Source organism: Colius striatus, chromosome 2, assembly GCF_028858725.1.
Source record: "Colius striatus isolate bColStr4 chromosome 2, bColStr4.1.hap1, whole genome shotgun sequence".
Classification (NCBI taxonomy): Eukaryota; Metazoa; Chordata; class Aves; order Coliiformes; family Coliidae; genus Colius; species Colius striatus.
The window spans coordinates 101,059,829-101,078,480 of NC_084760.1; the positions used below are offsets into that span (position 1 = coordinate 101,059,829).

Here is an 18,652-nt window from a genome sequence, read left to right on the forward strand (position 1 = left end):
TAAATTAGTTCAAAATAATCTTTCATCCCTCCAAGGTTTTCAAGTAATTAACAGATGAAAAACAAAACCACAAAAACAAAATACAACAAACCAGGTCCTACAGTTATTTTGCAGTACACAGAGTGGATATAATCTCTTTTCTGTTAACTCAGCATAGATATTCCAGTTGCAATTCTACCCAAGATCTGTACTTGGTCTTTCCTAACTGAATGGCCATCTCTGAATGCTTATAGTCAGAAGGCAATAAAAAACACGAGCAGCAAAAGCTATGGCAGCTCACTGTGGATGTCTGTATACATCCAAACTTGTCTACTTGCAGTAAAATATAAATTCTAAGGAAAGGCTGGTCTCTCTTACAACAAAGCATAGAAGTCCAGTTAATGTGTTCATTTAAATCTATTGCAGTCTCACAAAATTAATGTAACAAAGCAAGATTATTAATGCTACTGTACATTTCTCAAGTAATTTAGATCACACTTGCCCTGTGACCAGAAAATTTTAAATATAGAAAATATATTCTATAGACATTCTATTTATGGGGTGGTTTTTTTTGTGGTGAAACACATTCAAGAACCTGTCAACCATTCACTTTATTTGGCTACATAACTATAAGTAAAATAATACAGGGAAGCTACTCTAATTACAGAAGCTTCCAACAACTGCTAGAATGAGGCTCAACTGTTTTCACCACACAACTACCTGATGATCCTTATGTCTTCTGATAATACACAGTACAATCTATCAGAGTGGTAATGAGTTTGATTTTCTAAAGGACAGAACAAAAATCATGAGCAAGAAATAAGTAGCTCTATTATACTGTAAGTATACAGCAATATACTGTCTAAAAAAAAATCTTCATGTTAGCCCAGAAATCAGGCCACATTTTACCTTTGGGATCATATACGCAAAAGAATCACTTTACTACAGATGACATTTCTGACTTAAGAGGAGAAACTGGGCCAATTAAATACCTGAAAGAATATCCTTAATGGATTGTTCCAAATACTAAACTTAATGTCTTGCTGTTAAGTGTTCCTATTCTCTTCACCTTAAAGACAGTGACAAATTCAATACTATCCAATCTTAATTCTGCCTGAATGATGATCACCTCTCATAGCACTCAAAAGAACAGTACTAAAGTTCTGCAGTGAGGGCATTCAGTTAAATGTCCAACAGAACTATCTCTTTCTAAATTAATTTCTTCACAATTATTTCTATGAACAGATGGTAAATAATGTAGGGTCCACAAAGAATGTTTTGTCTTTTTTTTTAATATAGTGCTTACTATATATGGTAAGTTATCATACAGGAAGAATATTAATTTGGCACTACTAAAAATAAGGGATTGACAGGATGATTTGCAGAAGTGTATCAGTACTAATAACTTTGAAAAAGGCTGTGTCTCTATCAGAAATTATGTTACAAACTATTACAGAATTATCCTACTTCCAGTGGGGCTTCAAGAATAGTTAAATCATTTATGGCATTGCTTCTTGCATCAGTGTAATTCTGCAAACAGCGTTCAAACACATGGATATGCTTTTTTTAAAAAACAAAATCCCATTACAGTTACATTTGACATAATAGGAAATCTGTGAATCAGTTGATAAATTTCAATTCATTATGCATATTAGGTCCTACTTTATAATAAGAGTAAATTTCAAGATAATAAAGGAACAGATTTTTTTCCCAAAGCCTAGTCATGTAAAGTTTAAGCAGCAAGGTCGATTTTTTTTATTAAAAAAAAAGACAATACTGTATCTAGTTCTTAAATAAAAGACTGAAGTGTCATCCATCTGAACCAAACAGACCAAGCAAAATACCCTGCAATTCCTATGTTCTCCTCAATGTCGAAATGGGTGGATAAATTTAAAACCTGCTCTCTGAGGAGTTGCTTTATAGGCAATTTTCTCCCAGTATCAAGGTCTGCAATTTCCATTTGGCTGCCAGTTTGCGATTAAATTCATCACCTTTATTATAAAAATGTGCTGCACTCTGCGGCCTGCCGCACAAGAATTGTAAGGAAGACATTTTTCACTGCTAACAGCAGCATCATTCTGAGGCAGCCATCACATCTATTCAGACATTAGCGTCTCCAGTATAATGCAAGGACCCATCACTCACATGAAGAAGCCCTAACAGCAGGTATACCTCAGAGGAAGCTCTTCACAGGTGGTATCGTTAGTTCAACTTTTTCAGTAAAATTCCCTATTACCTCCTAGGTTAAATGTTTCTAAACGTTAGCGATTTAAAAACAAGTATACTGACATTAAACTTGTCTATTTGCATTAATCAAAGCATTTCTGAGAGTAAAATCTGTCCTCATATTGACTAAATCTTTACATACACCTTGTATTCCTCATCAAAATACATAGGATGGTCTTGAGACATTTGTATTTTTACTAAGAATTTTAGAGAGTTTTTTTAAGATAATATGAAGAGAAAATGTAGAGTATCCCTTTCTTTCCTGCAAACTTTGTCTTCCAATTTCCACTGATTTTTCCACTTCAACATGATCTACTTCTCCTTAAAAGTTTTAGAGTAAGCCTGAGAAATACTCAGAAGAAAAAAACAAACAAACAAAACAAAACCAAATCACAACACAAATACTCATTATCCCTTGATATGGAAGCCATGTGAGAATTCAAGCAAATTACACTATGTTTTTTAATGTCCTCCTCCACCATGAATGAAAATAAATGCCCTGTCATTCTGTTTCTTTTTTACCCCTAAACATTTTTTTGCCCCCTGAACATTTATTAGAAAGCAGCAAAGTGAAAGTTACCAACAGGTATAAGAGCTAACTAAAAGCCACATGCCAAAACTCTATGAAGCATGAGAGTTAAATTCATATTGATTTGTGCTTCGTTGAATGCGAGACTTGAAATTATACTAAAACAATGAAAGATAATATGCAATCAGCAATTAAAAATATTCCTTAGCATTCTACTAAAAAAAAGACAAGAATGACATTTAGTATCGGCTACACTGAAACATAATCAAACTGTATATGAGGTAATCAATCAATCTATATGCACAGTATGATTTAATTTCACACTTTAGTTTATTTATTATTCAGTTGTATTAACTAATGCTGTACTTCCAAAGCTGTGTTTCTCTGGCACTGTTTTTCAAAAATACTTGTTAGAAGACACGCAAACAGTATTTCATACAAAGCTGATCTATCTCAACAGTCAAACTATTCTGTGATAACTTCTTAACTCCTTTCATTTCACGTGGCCAGTTCTTACACACCTTTTTAAAATATAAGAAAAATCTGTCGAACCATAAATCTCTGATATTTAACTGGAAGAAGTTAAAAGGTTAAGTAAAATCATGTGTACATATCAGAAATTGTTAAATCTTGCACAAGTGAGACGTTTTTCACCATATTATATGAGTCACATGAAACAGTGACATCTACATTGAATGACTAACAAAAAAACCATACTGATGCTAATACCACACAATATAATTCATCAGAAAAACTGAGAAGGCATTTCATAAATAAACTCTAAAAAACAAAGTTAGGCAACCAAAAATTGTTTAGCCTATTTGGCTATGAAATTAACTTTTTCAACCAAACTTCAACCAAAACTACCAAACATTTATTCATATTGTAGAATAATGTTAGAAATTTTCTTTTGGAAGTAAAAATCTTGTTGCACTGTAACTAGTTGTTCTCCACTGCAATGCAGCATAGAAAGCTGATTTCAACTCAACTTTATGGAAAACAATAGCTTGGTATTTGCAAACTGAAGTTCCAATTATTTCACAGCCCAGTCGTTTAACAATTGGCACATCAAGTTCCGGGACTATTGGATAAAATTATCAACTAGATAAGATAACGCAGCATCAGTATTTACCTCTTGCCATGACAGCAAAAGCCAAGATTGGAGCTTTTGAAACTGAAACCACAACGAAGGAAGCATGACTATTTTGTCAAAATCTGTAGAATTAACCAAAATGTGGTGGTTCATAAAGGAAAGCATTCTGCATGACACTAATAAATAGCAGAAGACAGGTAACAATCAGCATAAAAGTCCATATGCAAGTATCCATAATCACATCCACCACATTCCCTAAGTAAATTTCAACACTATATTTCAAGAATAATAGTTTTTAAAAAACAAAATCTGAATTTTATTTTTTATCCTCAGAATTCAAAATACATTTGCATCTATAGTAAAACTGGAAAGTTTCATTTTTAGTGAAAATTCTGAAAAGTAAAAATTTTTAATTCTCTTCTAAGCTACATGAAAATACTCTTCATTCATAATGAGAAGATTTCAGTTAACTGATGTACATTAAAAACTGATATAAGAAGTCAAACAGTATACCCTCCTTCTCCTTTAGTTTTATAACTACAGCAATCTTACACATAACTTAATTATGTTCAGAAAAAAAAAATATTATTTCTAATCACACTAAATCTTGTCCATGGAGACTCGTAACTGAGTAATCTTTCCTTACTACTATAAGAGAGAGAAATGTATTAACTAGTACCTCTAACTAAGGAAGGGGATGGGGAGGCAGGTGGGGCAGAAACAGAAGAGATGAGGAAAGAATGGATCCACATCTGTATAACATACAGATCAGAAAGACTGAGAATACTAAAATGGAACTACTATTTTATCACTTTAGGAGCAAAGATCTCTGCTACCTAAAATATTGAAGATAATGTAAATTTTTATGGTGTAGCTGTAGAATCATCAATTTTCTCTTTAGATGACAAATTTAAGAACATCTTTTAGGAACAAACTAATAAGATGAAAAAAGTGCCATCCATCATACAAATAAAACAGCAAATATTTATACTGAATGTTAACTATAAACCATATGTAAGTTTTTTAAACATTATTTTATAAACTTCTAATACAATACAAATTCTAATTACACCAGTTCCATCTAGCTGTTAAACCCTGCAAAAAGGATCTTAATAAATTAAGACTTTATATTTGATACTGATTCGAATAGGCATAATCTGCACCTGGACTACAAAGTTAAAAGTTTGGGTTTTTTCCCCCCACCCCCAGTCCATTTCTAACTAACACTAAATAACAGATCCTATCAGCTCACAGAGCTATCCATCAGGGAGAAAAAGTTGGGGAAATAAACATTTCCTGAAGTATTTACAAAGATACTTGAGTATCTAGAACTTGCTTTAATATTCTTGTTTGTGAATGAAAAAGGTGTGGCTATTTAATGGAATTAAAATTGAAAGCTACAGATGCCCTTAAAAACTGTTTGCCACAGATATTATCCTGTAATAATAGCATGCCAAACAAAATTTAGTAGTTTACATCTCATATCTACTCTTGGCAATTAACATTTTAGTATTTTAGAGTTCCAGTGCTGCTAACTGGACTATATTGATAAATATAATTAGATTCTCTGCCTCTCATATAGGACAAAACATCACCATACTCACTAATTCAGCAGAGAGTCGTAAGAAAATAATCAATGCAGACAGGTGAAAAGTTTTGATTTACATAACGGGTGAATGCAATTTGTTTTCATGACCCCCTTGACATCTCGCTTCAAGATGTTACTTTGGGCCATGGACAAGTACAATTGCTATAGTGAAAATGCCTTTAGATCACCAGTGGTCTTCAACCATTTTCCACTTACAGACTAAGAAAAAGTTCCCAAAAGACGTGAAAGTTCAGTGTAGCCTCTTCTCCCAACAACAGATTTCCTTTTTGTTACCTTCAGCAACTCTTCATAATGCAGTGGGTCTACAAATCGTAGATTGAAAAACAGCATTCTGGTAATTCATCTTGCTTTTCACGTAGCTCCATGAACTTTGCCAACAAAAAAGGTGCTGTCTGCTTCGGAGAGAATGTGGTCTCGGAGGTCTCATATCAAACACTATTCTGTTTTCACGCAACAGCAAAATATAAACCCTGAAGAGTTCGATTTAGGGGGGGAAAAAAAAAAAATCTCGCTTCAAGATGTTCCTTGTTCTGCAAGTGACTGCATGGTTTCACTGATGGCACTTGCAAAAAATGAAATATGTCCGCTTTATAACTCTTTGCTATGTCAGAAAAGGTTAGAAACAAGAAATGGCTGGAGCAGTTCCATGTGACAAGCATGAGGTAAAATAGTATAGATTAAGTTGGAAAAAGAACATTGAGAAGAAATTTTGACTAGGTTGTACAAATGTTAACTTCAATATGAAGCACCTCCATTTCTTATCCTAAGAAAATGTTCTGTCAGATGATCCAAACCAGATGACAAGCTACTGCGGATCTCCTACTACAACAGTTACTGACACTTTTATATTTCAGCATCATTCTCCTTTCCTAAATCAACCGTAGCATATAATCTAGTAATGTTTGAAGGCTAACTTCAATCGTTGTATTATTTTGTCAATTGGAAATATTTTCTGAGCAGAAAGACATTTCAATTCAAGACGTCTGATTTTTCTGCTTCTTTCACATAAAGATTTGATTAGTTTATTGGTTTCAAAATCAATATATAATTTTTGTAGTTACTTATGCAGTAATACATTCCTAAAGTGCACTACATCCTTTATGGTTTTGTTTGGGCTTTTTTTAATGATACCAAAATTGATAGGTGCGTAGTATCTGCATCCACATTTGTGGCAGTTTCATTAATTAGCTTAACAGCCTGGAAATGATCCAGGCTTCTTTAGTAGCATTATTTGTTCCTTTGTCTTCCAAGTAAAAAAAAAAAAAAAGAAAGAGTTGGATGTTTTTACTTTAAACTGTTCTCCATGTATCAGTGTTTGATGTAATCTGATATAATGATGAGCAGTCAAAAACAACTCTAGCACAAACCATATTAAATGGGAACAGGAAGATCTATGTAAATGACAAAACATTCAGTTATGCTATTACATGGACAGAAGCAAAAAAACCAAAGACAATTTTATTTCTGATTTAACCACTCAGATTCATAACTATATTCTTCCTCTCAATTAAAAAAAAAATAAAGGAAAGTAACTAGTAACTGAAATAATTTGAACCAATTGAAAGCTGTAAGATCTAAAAGGCTATCACAAAACTTGAAGAAAAATTAAGTCCAGAATAAATTAAATCTGCTTCAAAGTTAACGTATCCAAATTTTTATGGCCAAAGAAAGTTGTTGAGTTTGCAAACATCAGGGGAAATTTGGAAGTCTGTCTTCAAAACATAGCTCACATTTACCAGTTCTAAATACTGATGCAAATATTTTTCAATAATGTACAACACAGTTGTCTGTCATTTTAACCTGTTGAATTTAGCAACTTTCTTGATTTGTACAAGGATTGTGTTTCTTTTCTAATCAGCCAAGTAACAGAGTGCAGTCTCTCCTCACTTAAATTACCCAGCGCACACCTAAATACCAACTGCCATCCCTCAAAACCGCAACATTAGCCGTAGTGGCTATCTACTACAACAACCATTTCTCTCCAATTCATCATCGTCAGCTTTCTCACTGACACTCTTCAGAACTGCCCAGTTGATAAATTGCTCTCTTATTCATCCTATGTTAATCCAAGGCTGATGCTAGAATATCTCTCTGAAGACACTTAACACTATTAAAACTCGGCACTACCAAGTGCCCTCAGCGTACATTAAACCTCCCATTTGGAACCAACAAGATTCCTCAAGAATAGTTATGAATAAAATACAGTTACTGAATCAATAGGCATTGTGTTTATGTACCACATTACGTAGATACAGAGCTTCCACATAATTCCTTGCTTCCTTGAAACCTACTGCAAATTATTAGAAATTGGAAGTATTTTGATCCATACAGAATTTATCTTAATTAATCGAACGTCAAGTTGAGACAGGGAAATTTTTCTCCTCTTACTGTTCCCCAAAATATCAGTCTATTTCTTAAATGCCATAGGTCTCTAAAAAGTTCTTTACAGCTGGCTTTTTGGGGAAAAGCTTCTTAAACTTACGGACTTTACTGTTTTTCAGTTTCTTCCACGGTGGATTTGATCTTTTGATAATGTTTTCTCCAGATTTTTTTGCCATAGGATCTTATGTTAGTCTTTTCACAAAAAGAAAATTTATCCACACAGAATGAACACAAAAACACTGCAAGAAATTTCAAAATACACAACTTAAATCTCTGCAATTACATTATTAAAACAGCTAAATGTGCTTCCTTTCTAAAGGCAATTTTACACCTGAGAGATACTTAAGTATCATTCTTACTCTCAAGATGTTTTAATACACGTATGAACAACCATCCTGACAGAATCTTAAATTGGAATTCATTTCTGATCTCTACTACATCATCTGTCCCCAGATTTTGTTCAGTCTATTTACCAGTTGATGTCAAAGTTGACAGAACTACATGAAAAGTGGGAATAAAAAAATCTATATAAGGAGACTTGCTACAGGTTGACTCAGAGGCAGTATCAGATTTCTGTAAAAGCCTCAAGTGATTTAAAGAAGCAGTAATTCCCTCATAAACTGACCACATATGAGCCTCTCACTATACTTATCTTTACAGATAAGATACTTAAGCAATTAAAGAACTTCCAACAACTTCTCTGTACCATAATCAAACATGCACCATATTCTCACTACACAGACAATCTTCACAGCAAAAACATTGTACTTTAAACAAGACACCTGAGCCAATTACAGCATTTTAAACCTTCAACTTTAACACACAAACCTTTACAGAACATGCTTGTCAACAGATGATACATACAGTATTTAGGCAAAGTTCATTGGTGGGTGTGGTGGCAGGAGGAACAGCTTGACAACTTTTTGAAAAAATATTTGTGATAACTTCTGGTGTAGGGTTGCAGCTCACTGTCCTTCAGAATGACAAAATGAAACTAACTAGAAGCAGTACATACAGGTGAGCAACATTGCTCAAAAGCAAACAGCACAGCCTCAGAGAATTTTCCCTTGCGTGCTCCTCCTCATTCATGCAAATAAACTGAAGATATTCATCAGCAAACCAAAGTGGATTTGGCTTGCTCTCCATCTGAAAATTTAAAATTATGCATTAACTTTTGATATAATTATTTGCAGGTTATTAGATTAAGCTGCATTAAGAAAAGTATTAACCAATTTGCTACTGCTTCAAATTCTGATAAATAAATGGAAGCCTTATGCATCATCAGCTGAATGATTTAGTTGAGTTGCCATTTAAATTTATGAACCAAAACATTAAGTTTTTATTAATATTTCTGCTAACCACATCTGTTGCTAACTTTTTAAGATTTCAGATGTATTCCAACTCCTAGACAATAATGAGGAAAATATACTGTGGTTAGGATAGGACATTTCAATCATGTAATGGCTACAGAAATTTCTAAAAGTTCTTTAATCTGAATTAGACAAAGCAATAAGATTCACTATTTCAACAGTTGAACGATTTAAAGAATTCAGTAAAGTCTGGTTTCCATCTAGTGTCAGCTAGTCTGAAAACAGTTACATTCTTAAAATTTTGAATGGACAAGATGCACAATCAGTTGATATCAATTAGGAGTCTCAGACTTTAAAGTAAATGAATGTGCTTCTCACTCTAAGGCTCTGCTCTACATCTTTAGCATTGAGCCACCTCAGCAATTGTGTCAAAGCCACTACTCTTGAGAGCATGCATGGCGAGTTCAATCACAGCTCTGATCTGTCTGAAAAGAAAGTCCACACCACACAAAAACAAGTCATAAAAAATTATAAGTAGACCTTTTAAGCCAGAGATTGATCCACTAGATAAGGGTATAAAATTTTGTATTATCTTCCCCTACCTCTGCTCTGACATCAGCAGCCGTTCTGATGCATTACCCCTCAGAACTACATCAACGTAACTTCCCGGTGAAGTAACATGATTTTAATTGTTCATTATGCTGAGATTTTTTTCCTTTTCAAAACTGGTTTTAAAGTGTAAACATTTATAAGGTTATATACCCTTAAAAGTGTTAGCTACTTCGCTATAAATATGCTCAGATGCGAGTCATCACACAAATTGCTTCATGGTTTATCCCTTTTAAAAAGGGATCTCATGAAGATCTTCCTACCCAGGCTCTTCCTGGAGCATTGCAACGAAGTCAAAGAATCAAAACATTGCACCAGTACACTTGGTGCTGGAAACACTAGGGCAAGGAGTAAAGTACACGTAGGTACTCAGATGCAGAGCAGTTAAAATTATTTAAAAAAAAACAATTAAAAAAAATTACTTACTCTCTGCTATTCAATCAACTACTTATATACCACAAAAAATGCTAAACAACCTGTTAATAGCTATCTATTGCCATTTCCCTTGAAGAAAATTATTTTTTACAATGAACTGAGATGCAAAATTTATTATTTGGTATTGAGGACCAAAATCAATTCTCAAATAAAAAGTAACTGAAAATCTCTTCAATTTTACTCTGTATTTTAAGCTATCAGACTAAAATTAAAAAAAAACCCTGTTAACATTGTCACACTCACCTCAAACACTAATACTTGTTAAACTAACTGAAGAGCATCCAAAAAGCTGCAACTTCTTGTAACAGACCCAAACAACAGAGGTTTAGTAACACAACTGTTCGAATAGAAGCACTTTAACTTGCACCATCTTGTTGCTGTTCTCAAACATTCAACTAGCTTGCAACAGACACACTTTTAATGGAACCAAGAGCAACACTCTGGAAAGGCAGCTCCACTAGGGAAACTAGGTATTATTTCTCTTGAAAATTGTCATGGCTGTTTTGCTCACTCAAGCACAAATCATCTAAAAAGCTATTAAAAAACTAACTCCACTTTTATGAAATATTTCCAAAAAACTCAAACAAAACCAGAAAATGGAAATTATTTTAAGTACACGGTACAAGGTCACATGGGCTATTTTCTCAACTCAAAAGTAGAAATGTAACGTCATCTTTCAGCAACTTAACTGTGTCTCACCAAAGCAAAGAGATTTAATTCAGATTATAAACATCACTCCTATTACCTGTATCAGGGTTCCAAAAACAGTTCCGATGTCATCCACAGACCTAAATTCCCTTCCTGCAAAGCCACAGACATATCTTCTATCTTAGTACTTCTGCTGACCCAACCTTAATTGCACTGAGCATAATAAGATTAAGAACACTGGCAGTTTTACTATTTGTACTAGTTTTCTTAGCACTGAGTTATTAAATTTCAATAAAATGGCAAAATCAGAGTATTTTCATAGCATGCATTTTTATTAAAATCAATACAGAAAAATGTACACAGCCTGAATAAGAAGTTGTGAGCTATGTTTCAATAAAGACAAGGGTCAGTGAGTGAGGGCATTTCATTAGTTCACAGCTTTCCTGGCAAGCTATTCCCCCCCCATCTCCCCCCTCTTCTGCCCCCCGACATTCCATATAAGCAGTCAAACATAAACCATGGGTCTCCATGGCAGACTCCAGCTGTATTTCAATCGGCCAGAGCTGTCAGGATGGTCTGGTAATTAACATTAACATGGGTCTATCCTGTTAGCCACAGAATATATACCAAACCAGCATCTAGTAATACATTTAATTAATAGGATACATGTATCAGTATGCATTCACTAAAAATGAGAATGTTTTAACATGGAGTAATTAAAGCCAAGTTAAACGTACTTGCTTTTCTAACAAAGCCTACTCAATTCAAACCCCAATACAGATTTGGCATTGTTTAGTGTACTAAGAGGAAGAAATTTTTAATTTAAGAATGGCTGAAACAGATAACCTGGTCAAACAAGCTACTGAACTAGAGAAGTAACCATTTCACGTCCAGCCTTCTCTTTACACACACAGCACTCAGTGAACACCAGTAACTTCTTTCCTGACTTGACCTTTTCTATTTTGATGAAAGTAAACTTAATTTTCATAATGGAGATACTGTAAGTATTCTCTTAAAATCTACTAAGTGTTTCTCAGTTGGTGGTAGTTGGATTTGGGGTTTTTTTTTCCTCTTTAATCAACAAACCTTCAAGCCTTTCCCTTGAGCTTTACAAAAGCATCACATACTACTCCCTAATTTAATCAGGGCTCGGTCAGTTGTTTCTAACAGTAGCAAGAATTTTTTATATGACACTAGTTACTTTGGAAACTTCTCTACATTTTCAGATGAGGAAAACGTAATTCAATTCCAGCTTTAAGTAACAAGTACAATCAAACAAAAATGATAAAAAATTCAAACAGGTCTCTCCCAATTGCAAGACAGGTAAGTCAGCAGCTCTTGCTGTTGTACAGAGCTTAGGACTACCATGGTTACTCTTATCTAAAAAACCTTATGATGGCATTTTAATAATTAACTATTGGTAAGCACCAGTGAATGAACTGCTTTCAAAGTATGAGCTTAAAATAACTGCTTTACTAACTTAGGACTTTTAATAGTCTAAATAACACCCACCTTTTTCAGTTGCAGGTCAGGTGACTGCAATCCAAAAAATGTTGCAAATATAGCTCAAAAAATAACTTAAACAGAACTGTTGCGGGTGGAAACAAGTTTTTAATACTTTTCTCCAAGCTAAAAAAAAAAAAAGCAAAACAACCCTAAACTTTTTCTTAAATGCAATGGAACTTTTGTTTTGATGTTGTAAAAGGCTACCAAGGAATTAAAAAACAAAACAAAATTTCAGAACAAGTCATACAAAGTGTTTGAACACACAAGTTTTAGAAGCTTTACAACCTTGTTATTATGAGGCAATCAAAAATCAGAAAAATGCCTCAGACCGTTAGCTTCAAATTTAGAGATGATTAAAGAACCAGATTCAAAAGAGCACTACTGATAAACAGCACACAAGGAATACTCACTGCTTGTCACATACTGTTTTATACGATTTTAACATTACAACTCAGAAGTTTAAAAACTAATCTGAGACTCTCTGAGAAAACACCTCTCATAAGGCCTTTATCCTAAACACTATTCATCTCTTGACTTTGCATTGAGGCATTGTTCATACTGAAATAGTGGGGTTTTGTGGCAAGGTCTGACATAACTGGAAAACAGACATGCTAACGTGGCCAATGCCCCTTCATCAAATCTGACAAGTCAGCAAAACCCTCAGTTAAGCACAGGCTATATTTACATAATCACAAACAGTAAGGTCATGAACAAAAGTAACTAGATAACTTCTCAGGGAGAACTTAATTACAACACCAAAACAAATTTCTTCACTCCTAACTCATGTAGACATTTTGGTTAAGACAATGAGAGTGACACAAACACTGCAGTTTTGAGTACTGCCCTCTGCAAGTTCACATGCACTTTTTTTCAGCAAGCACAGTAATCAGAAAGCAATGTAGAAGATAAATTTATCCTCCTTAATCCCTATCTAGATATTTTTACAGTTAGCTTTGTTAAGACTGTTAGTCAGAAAAAGGCAGCCTATTTGACAGGAAATTAGATTAATGTCCAAAAGCTAGATGTGTGGCTTAATTTACATTTAAAGGTAGACACATTTTTAAGTGATAAGAAGGCAAAGTTTTTGAGGTGTAGCTTAGCGAGGAAGAATTAATTCCCTATTAAGTCTGCATCAATACATTTTTTAAAATACCACAGGTCTTATCGATGTATGTTCCAATTAGTTACAGCATTATGACCCCCATTACAGGTTCAAAAAACCCCCCACAAAGACAAAAATTACAAAATTCATATCTCAGTTACTAGTTTAGGTATATTTGTTCACAATTTACTGAAAGAATAAAAACAAAGTAACTTGGTAATTTCAATAGATCAGAATGCAATTGCACAGTTTGAAATGCCCAATTATTTTTTTTAAAAATAGTGTTAGGTACAACTCGATAACTTTTCCACAAGAAGGGGACCACCAAAATACATAAGTTGTCAGAAAAAACAATCTAGGTTAGAATCATAAAAGTTAGTAACTGAAGAGAAAAAAAAAAAATCAGGTCACATTTGATGGTGCAAACAATTACAGGAAACACAGCCTATTCCACATTCAGGAAGAGCCCTCTTCCCACAGGTTTGCACTACTCTGATAAAAACAATCCAGCTTCCTAGTTATTATGATGTGCACTTTAAACATCCTTGCTAATCCACAAAAACCTTATTTACACATAAGAACTTGAAAGCACATATGCAAAAATATCTGTAACTTAAATAAAACCTACTTTCAAATATTATCATAAAGTATTTTTTTTCACAAAAGTTTCCTTTTAATACCTCTCACATTTAAGCTGATCTTCAAAACCAAATGCCATAAAGCAGAGACCATCTAAGTTAAGCACTCAAATTTTCAAAGATCAAACACTAGGACAGAGTTAAGAAAAGAAAATATGTTTTGGATAATAAAAAGAGCATAGAAATGGGCCACAAAAAGTAGATATACATTCTGAAACCTAACCACATTAGATGTACCAGTCATCTAAATCAACAACTCCATTTCTATTTCTATCTCTTGTTGCAAACAATTAGAAGAAGTAATCACAACACAAGTCCATTTGAGTTTTTTTTTAAATAATGGCATGTAAAAATAAATAAGTTTTTAAAACCTTAGCATCCAGTAAAGAAAGCAATCCCATGTTTGAATTCTTAGGGTTGTGATTATTTCTTCAGTTTGATCAGCACTAAATAAAAGACAAAGGCAGATCATAATATTATTCTCCTCAAGTATAAACAAAACCTTCAGGAAAAAGGTTGTATAGTAACCAGAAAAACCACCACCTACCTAAAGCACAAGACAATAAACCAGAAGCAGTGAACCACACTGAAGGGTGGACAGGAGCAAAGAGGAAACATGAACACTGTAACTCTATTTTTAGATTTTGAATATAAACCTATATATAACAAATATTAGGAGCAGGAATGTATATTCTCAAAGGTGACATAAAATAATTGATGAACCTATGAAATATTATAGTTTTAAGTAAGCATTATAAACCTTGCAGAACTTTCTAACAAAACTATAGTCTGCTATTGCTACATCATCTGGAGAATTTCAGAGTAGCATATAGTTCAAGACACTGAACACAGTGCCCCTCTGGTAAGCAGGTTCGGTGTTTTACAGAACAGTTGTTCCAACTTCTCAACTGTTCATTGCTATTTACTGCTCCACCTAAGTAATACTGCACATAAGCATACATATATCTAAGTCCACATAAATATAGATACCTGCACAAATCCACAAGTATCCTGTCATTCTTTGTCGATCTTCTAATAGATTCATTAATTTCACTACTCAAGTCTGCAACAGTGTACAGAGGCCAGTCTCTCGCCTCAGAAAAAAAATAACTGGCGCCCCTTAGTGTTCAAATTTTGAAGCCTTGAAGCAATTTACTAGATTTGCATGAAACATTTTTTTTCAGCATTCCAAAAAGTTTTCTGCCTCCACAATACTTCCACCCAACTGCCAACGTAAACAGGAAAAGCAGAACAGCTTAAAGAGAAAGCAGACTACTTCCTGAGAGTATTTAGAATCATGGATTGTATTTTATTTCTATTTATTTTAACAAAGAGTGTGAAGAATAGCTCCAAAATGCTCCTTAAACTTTTTCAGCAAGAATCTTCACAGCCCTCATTTTGTAACTCTAATATCTCACAAAACAGATTTCCAGAGCTTTCAATACTTTAAAACATATAAAAAGATTTAAGAATTTCCGACCTTCCTTTTTTTAATTTCCTTTTCATATAGGGAAATGTTTTTCTTTCTTTTGTTCTCTGACAAATTAAGAAGAAAAGGTTTTGAGCCTGCTCTGGCATAATACGTTAAGTTGAAGAGATTGAGGAATTTAAATATCCAACATCAAGCCTCTGGAAGGCTCATTTGTGCTAAAAAGCTGTCTTCTCAGTCAAGTTTCTTCTTGATGTTTATTGTAAATCTATCTAGTCTGAAGTGGTTGTTTGTTGTGGTGAATAAGATCGTAAGTTTTAAGCAGTTTTACTTTTCACATCCATATTTGCTCCAATATAAATTCAAACTTCACTAAGAGTCTTGAGAACAAAAATAGAATATCTCATTATATTGCTTCCCACGGTCCATCTTTCAGTATTCTTCAGAGTGGTTTTTTTTATTCCTCTATCATTTACTTCAGAAGGTAGCATTTTCTCGATATGCCATTTTTTGTTGTACTACAGTTACTATCTCATTTTTACAGTCTTGGAAGAGGGCGGGGAGTTGTTCTACCAAATATAACCAGCTCTTTCATCTTCCGAGGTCAACAACTTCCCAAACTTCTTTTAGGGAGCAGGAAATACGTCTGCAAATAAGAGTCCTAACTCGGAATCTCAAAATTCAGTAATTTCACATTAAGAATCCCAACAAGCTCAAACTGTAAAAAATAATTTATGGTTCTAACATATGCTACCAAACACGATTAAACAAACAGGTCTCTCTAACTCTCCAGAAATTCTAAGTTTAAGGTGGTGAGAAGTGAAAGGAAACTTATGAGTCCAAGCAATATGTGAATTTAAAATACTAAACTCAAGTATTTTGCCTTGTTTTTAATACAGTAGGTTTGCTACTGGAGTGACAAGAAGTATGAGATACATGAAGTTCACTGTATATACTTTTTAAAAATCCTTCCTAAAATGAGATTACTTATTTGTAAAAGTGTAACTTTAAAGGCAGCTATTTAGGGGGGGGAAAAAGGGGATTGGGGGTGGATGGTCAACCTACAGGGACAGCCCCTTGCCCCTCCAAGCGGGAACGGCAGTGGACGTTTGGCAGGATCAGACGAGGCAATTTCGTAATGTTTCCTCCCCCCGCCCCCCCGCCTCACTAAAGTCACACGTAGAAGTCTTTCAAGTTAAGTTTCTTTTAAAAGTCCCGATAACTGAAAGAAAATTTTTATTCGGTTCCCTTAGAGTATAGTAAAATGATAATTAGTTTCGTGGCCAGTTTGGGGTGGGGTAGAGCTGGAGCTTAAGAAAGAGCTCAGCTCCCTCCGTCTTAGTCATTCAAGTTCAAGCAGCTTCCAGAACAGCCAAATCTCGAAACCAAACACCCTCCCAAAGCTGCCTGTCGTCCCCCCCCCGCCCCCACCCCCCGCTCGGGGCCCTCTGGCCGGGCCGCGGGGCGCTCCCACGGGCGCCGCGCAGGACCCCTCTCGCCGCCGCCGCGGGAGGGGAGCGCCGCGCCGCCAGCCGGCCTTCCCCTCCCCTCCTCCCTGCCTTCCCCCACAGCACATTCCTGAGCTCCTCTCATCGCTCCCTCCCCTCCGTGCGGTAGCTACCCTTCCCCCGGTTTCATGAGACAGTGCGAGGAAGGGAAAAAGAAAAGGAAAAAAAATTTAAAAGAAAAACAAAACACGGGAGAACAGGGGGACCTGTGTGGCCGGGGCTGCCTCCTCCCCCTCCCACTCGCTCTCCGAGTCCCCCGGCACCACACGGCAGCAGTCAGGGCGGAGAGAGCCCGCACTTCCCCTTTGTTTTAGGCTCTCCAGCCGGGGGCCGAGAGCGTGCGGAGAACAGCGGAGAGCGAAAACAGGCCCCGGGCTCGCCCCGCCGCCCGGCTGGGGCGGGGAGGGGGGGCGAGCGGGATCCCGCGAGTGGAGCAGAGGCCCGGGGAGGGAGGAAAGGAAGACCAGGGTAGAGCAGGGCGGCGGAGCGGGGGAAGGGGCGGCCAGGCGAGCGCTTTTACCTTCGTCCAGCAGCCTCTCGAGGTGGTTGAAGATCCCGCAGAAGTTGGGGAGGCTGCTCATCAGCTTCTTGTCGTTCATCAGCTGCATCAGGTAATCGGGGCTCGGCTTCGGCTTCTCCTTGGTTTCCATTTCCCCAACCATATTCCAAGCCCGCGCAGAGACGGCGAGCGCCCGCAGCAGCTCCGCCGAGCAACGCGACCGCGGCACGGGGCGCCCGGCTGGATCCGGGCGGGCAGGGAGGCGGTGGGGGAGGGGAGGGGGCGGGGAGGGGAGCTTCCCCGAGGAAGGAGGAGAAGGAGGAGGATTCAAATCCGGAGACAAACGCAGACCCGCCGCCGAGTCCGAGGGATCGAAAAAATGAGGAAACTCGGTAGAAACCCCCGTGCGGGCTGCGCCCTCCTCTCCGGGCACAAGGACCCGCTGCTGCCTCTCGGTGCCGCCGCCGCCGCTTCCCTGCTCCGTGCGCCCTCGGCCGGCGCAGTCCTCGGTGCGTTCCCCCTCCTCCTCCTCCTCCCGCGCACACACACGCTGAGCCCGGCTTCTCCTCTCGGCGCTGCCCCCTGTCTCCGCGGCGGGGAAGGGAGGGGACGAGTGGGGCGGGCGGGCGCTACTGCCGCGGCTGCCGCTTCCGAGGAGCCGCCGCCGGTGTCTCTCCGCTGTTGCCGCCGCCGCTGTTGTTACCGCCGCGCTGCGCCTGGCGAGTCCTCCTCTCCGCCTCGCGCCCGCCCGCCCGCCCGCCCTCCCTCCTGCCGCCGCCGCCGCTGCTGCCTGTGGCTGGTGAGTCTCAGCCCCGCCGCCGCCTCCTCACTTCTCCTCAGTTCGCTCCGGAGTTCGCTTCAGTTCAGGCTGCGCTGGCAGCAGCAGCAGCAGCGGCGGCAGGCGGGGAGGGGGCAGGGCCCGCGGGGGTGGGGCACGTCAGGGGGCGGGCTTAGGGGCGGGGCGGGCGTTACTCGGCGGCCGGCGGCGGCAGCGCCGCTTGGCGGAGCCAGCTGTGGCTCCCTTTCCGCTCCGGGGGCCCGGGGTGGTGGCGGCGGCAGGTGGGAGGAGGGGAAGGAAGCGGGGAGCGTTAGCGGGCTGGAGCGGGTTTTCTTCCCCCGGCCACGCCCCCGCTGAGCGTATGCGCGTGGA

General features: G+C 37.6%; 1 protein-coding gene across 9 annotated transcripts in view; it reads right to left on the reverse strand.

Moving 5' to 3' along the window:
- Nucleotides 1–18,327, reverse strand: part of QKI (QKI, KH domain containing RNA binding) — a 150,899-nt gene extending 132,572 nt beyond the window's left edge. For all 9 annotated transcript variants that reach the window (XM_061991613.1, XM_061991611.1, XM_061991610.1 and 6 more), the window contains exon 1: nt 17,524–18,327. In XM_061991613.1, coding sequence (XP_061847597.1) covers nt 17,524–17,665 — 142 coding nt within the window. In that variant the 5' untranslated portion in view covers nt 17,666–18,327. The remainder of the gene's footprint in view (nt 1–17,523) is intronic.
- Nucleotides 18,328–18,652: the final 325 nt, after the last annotated feature.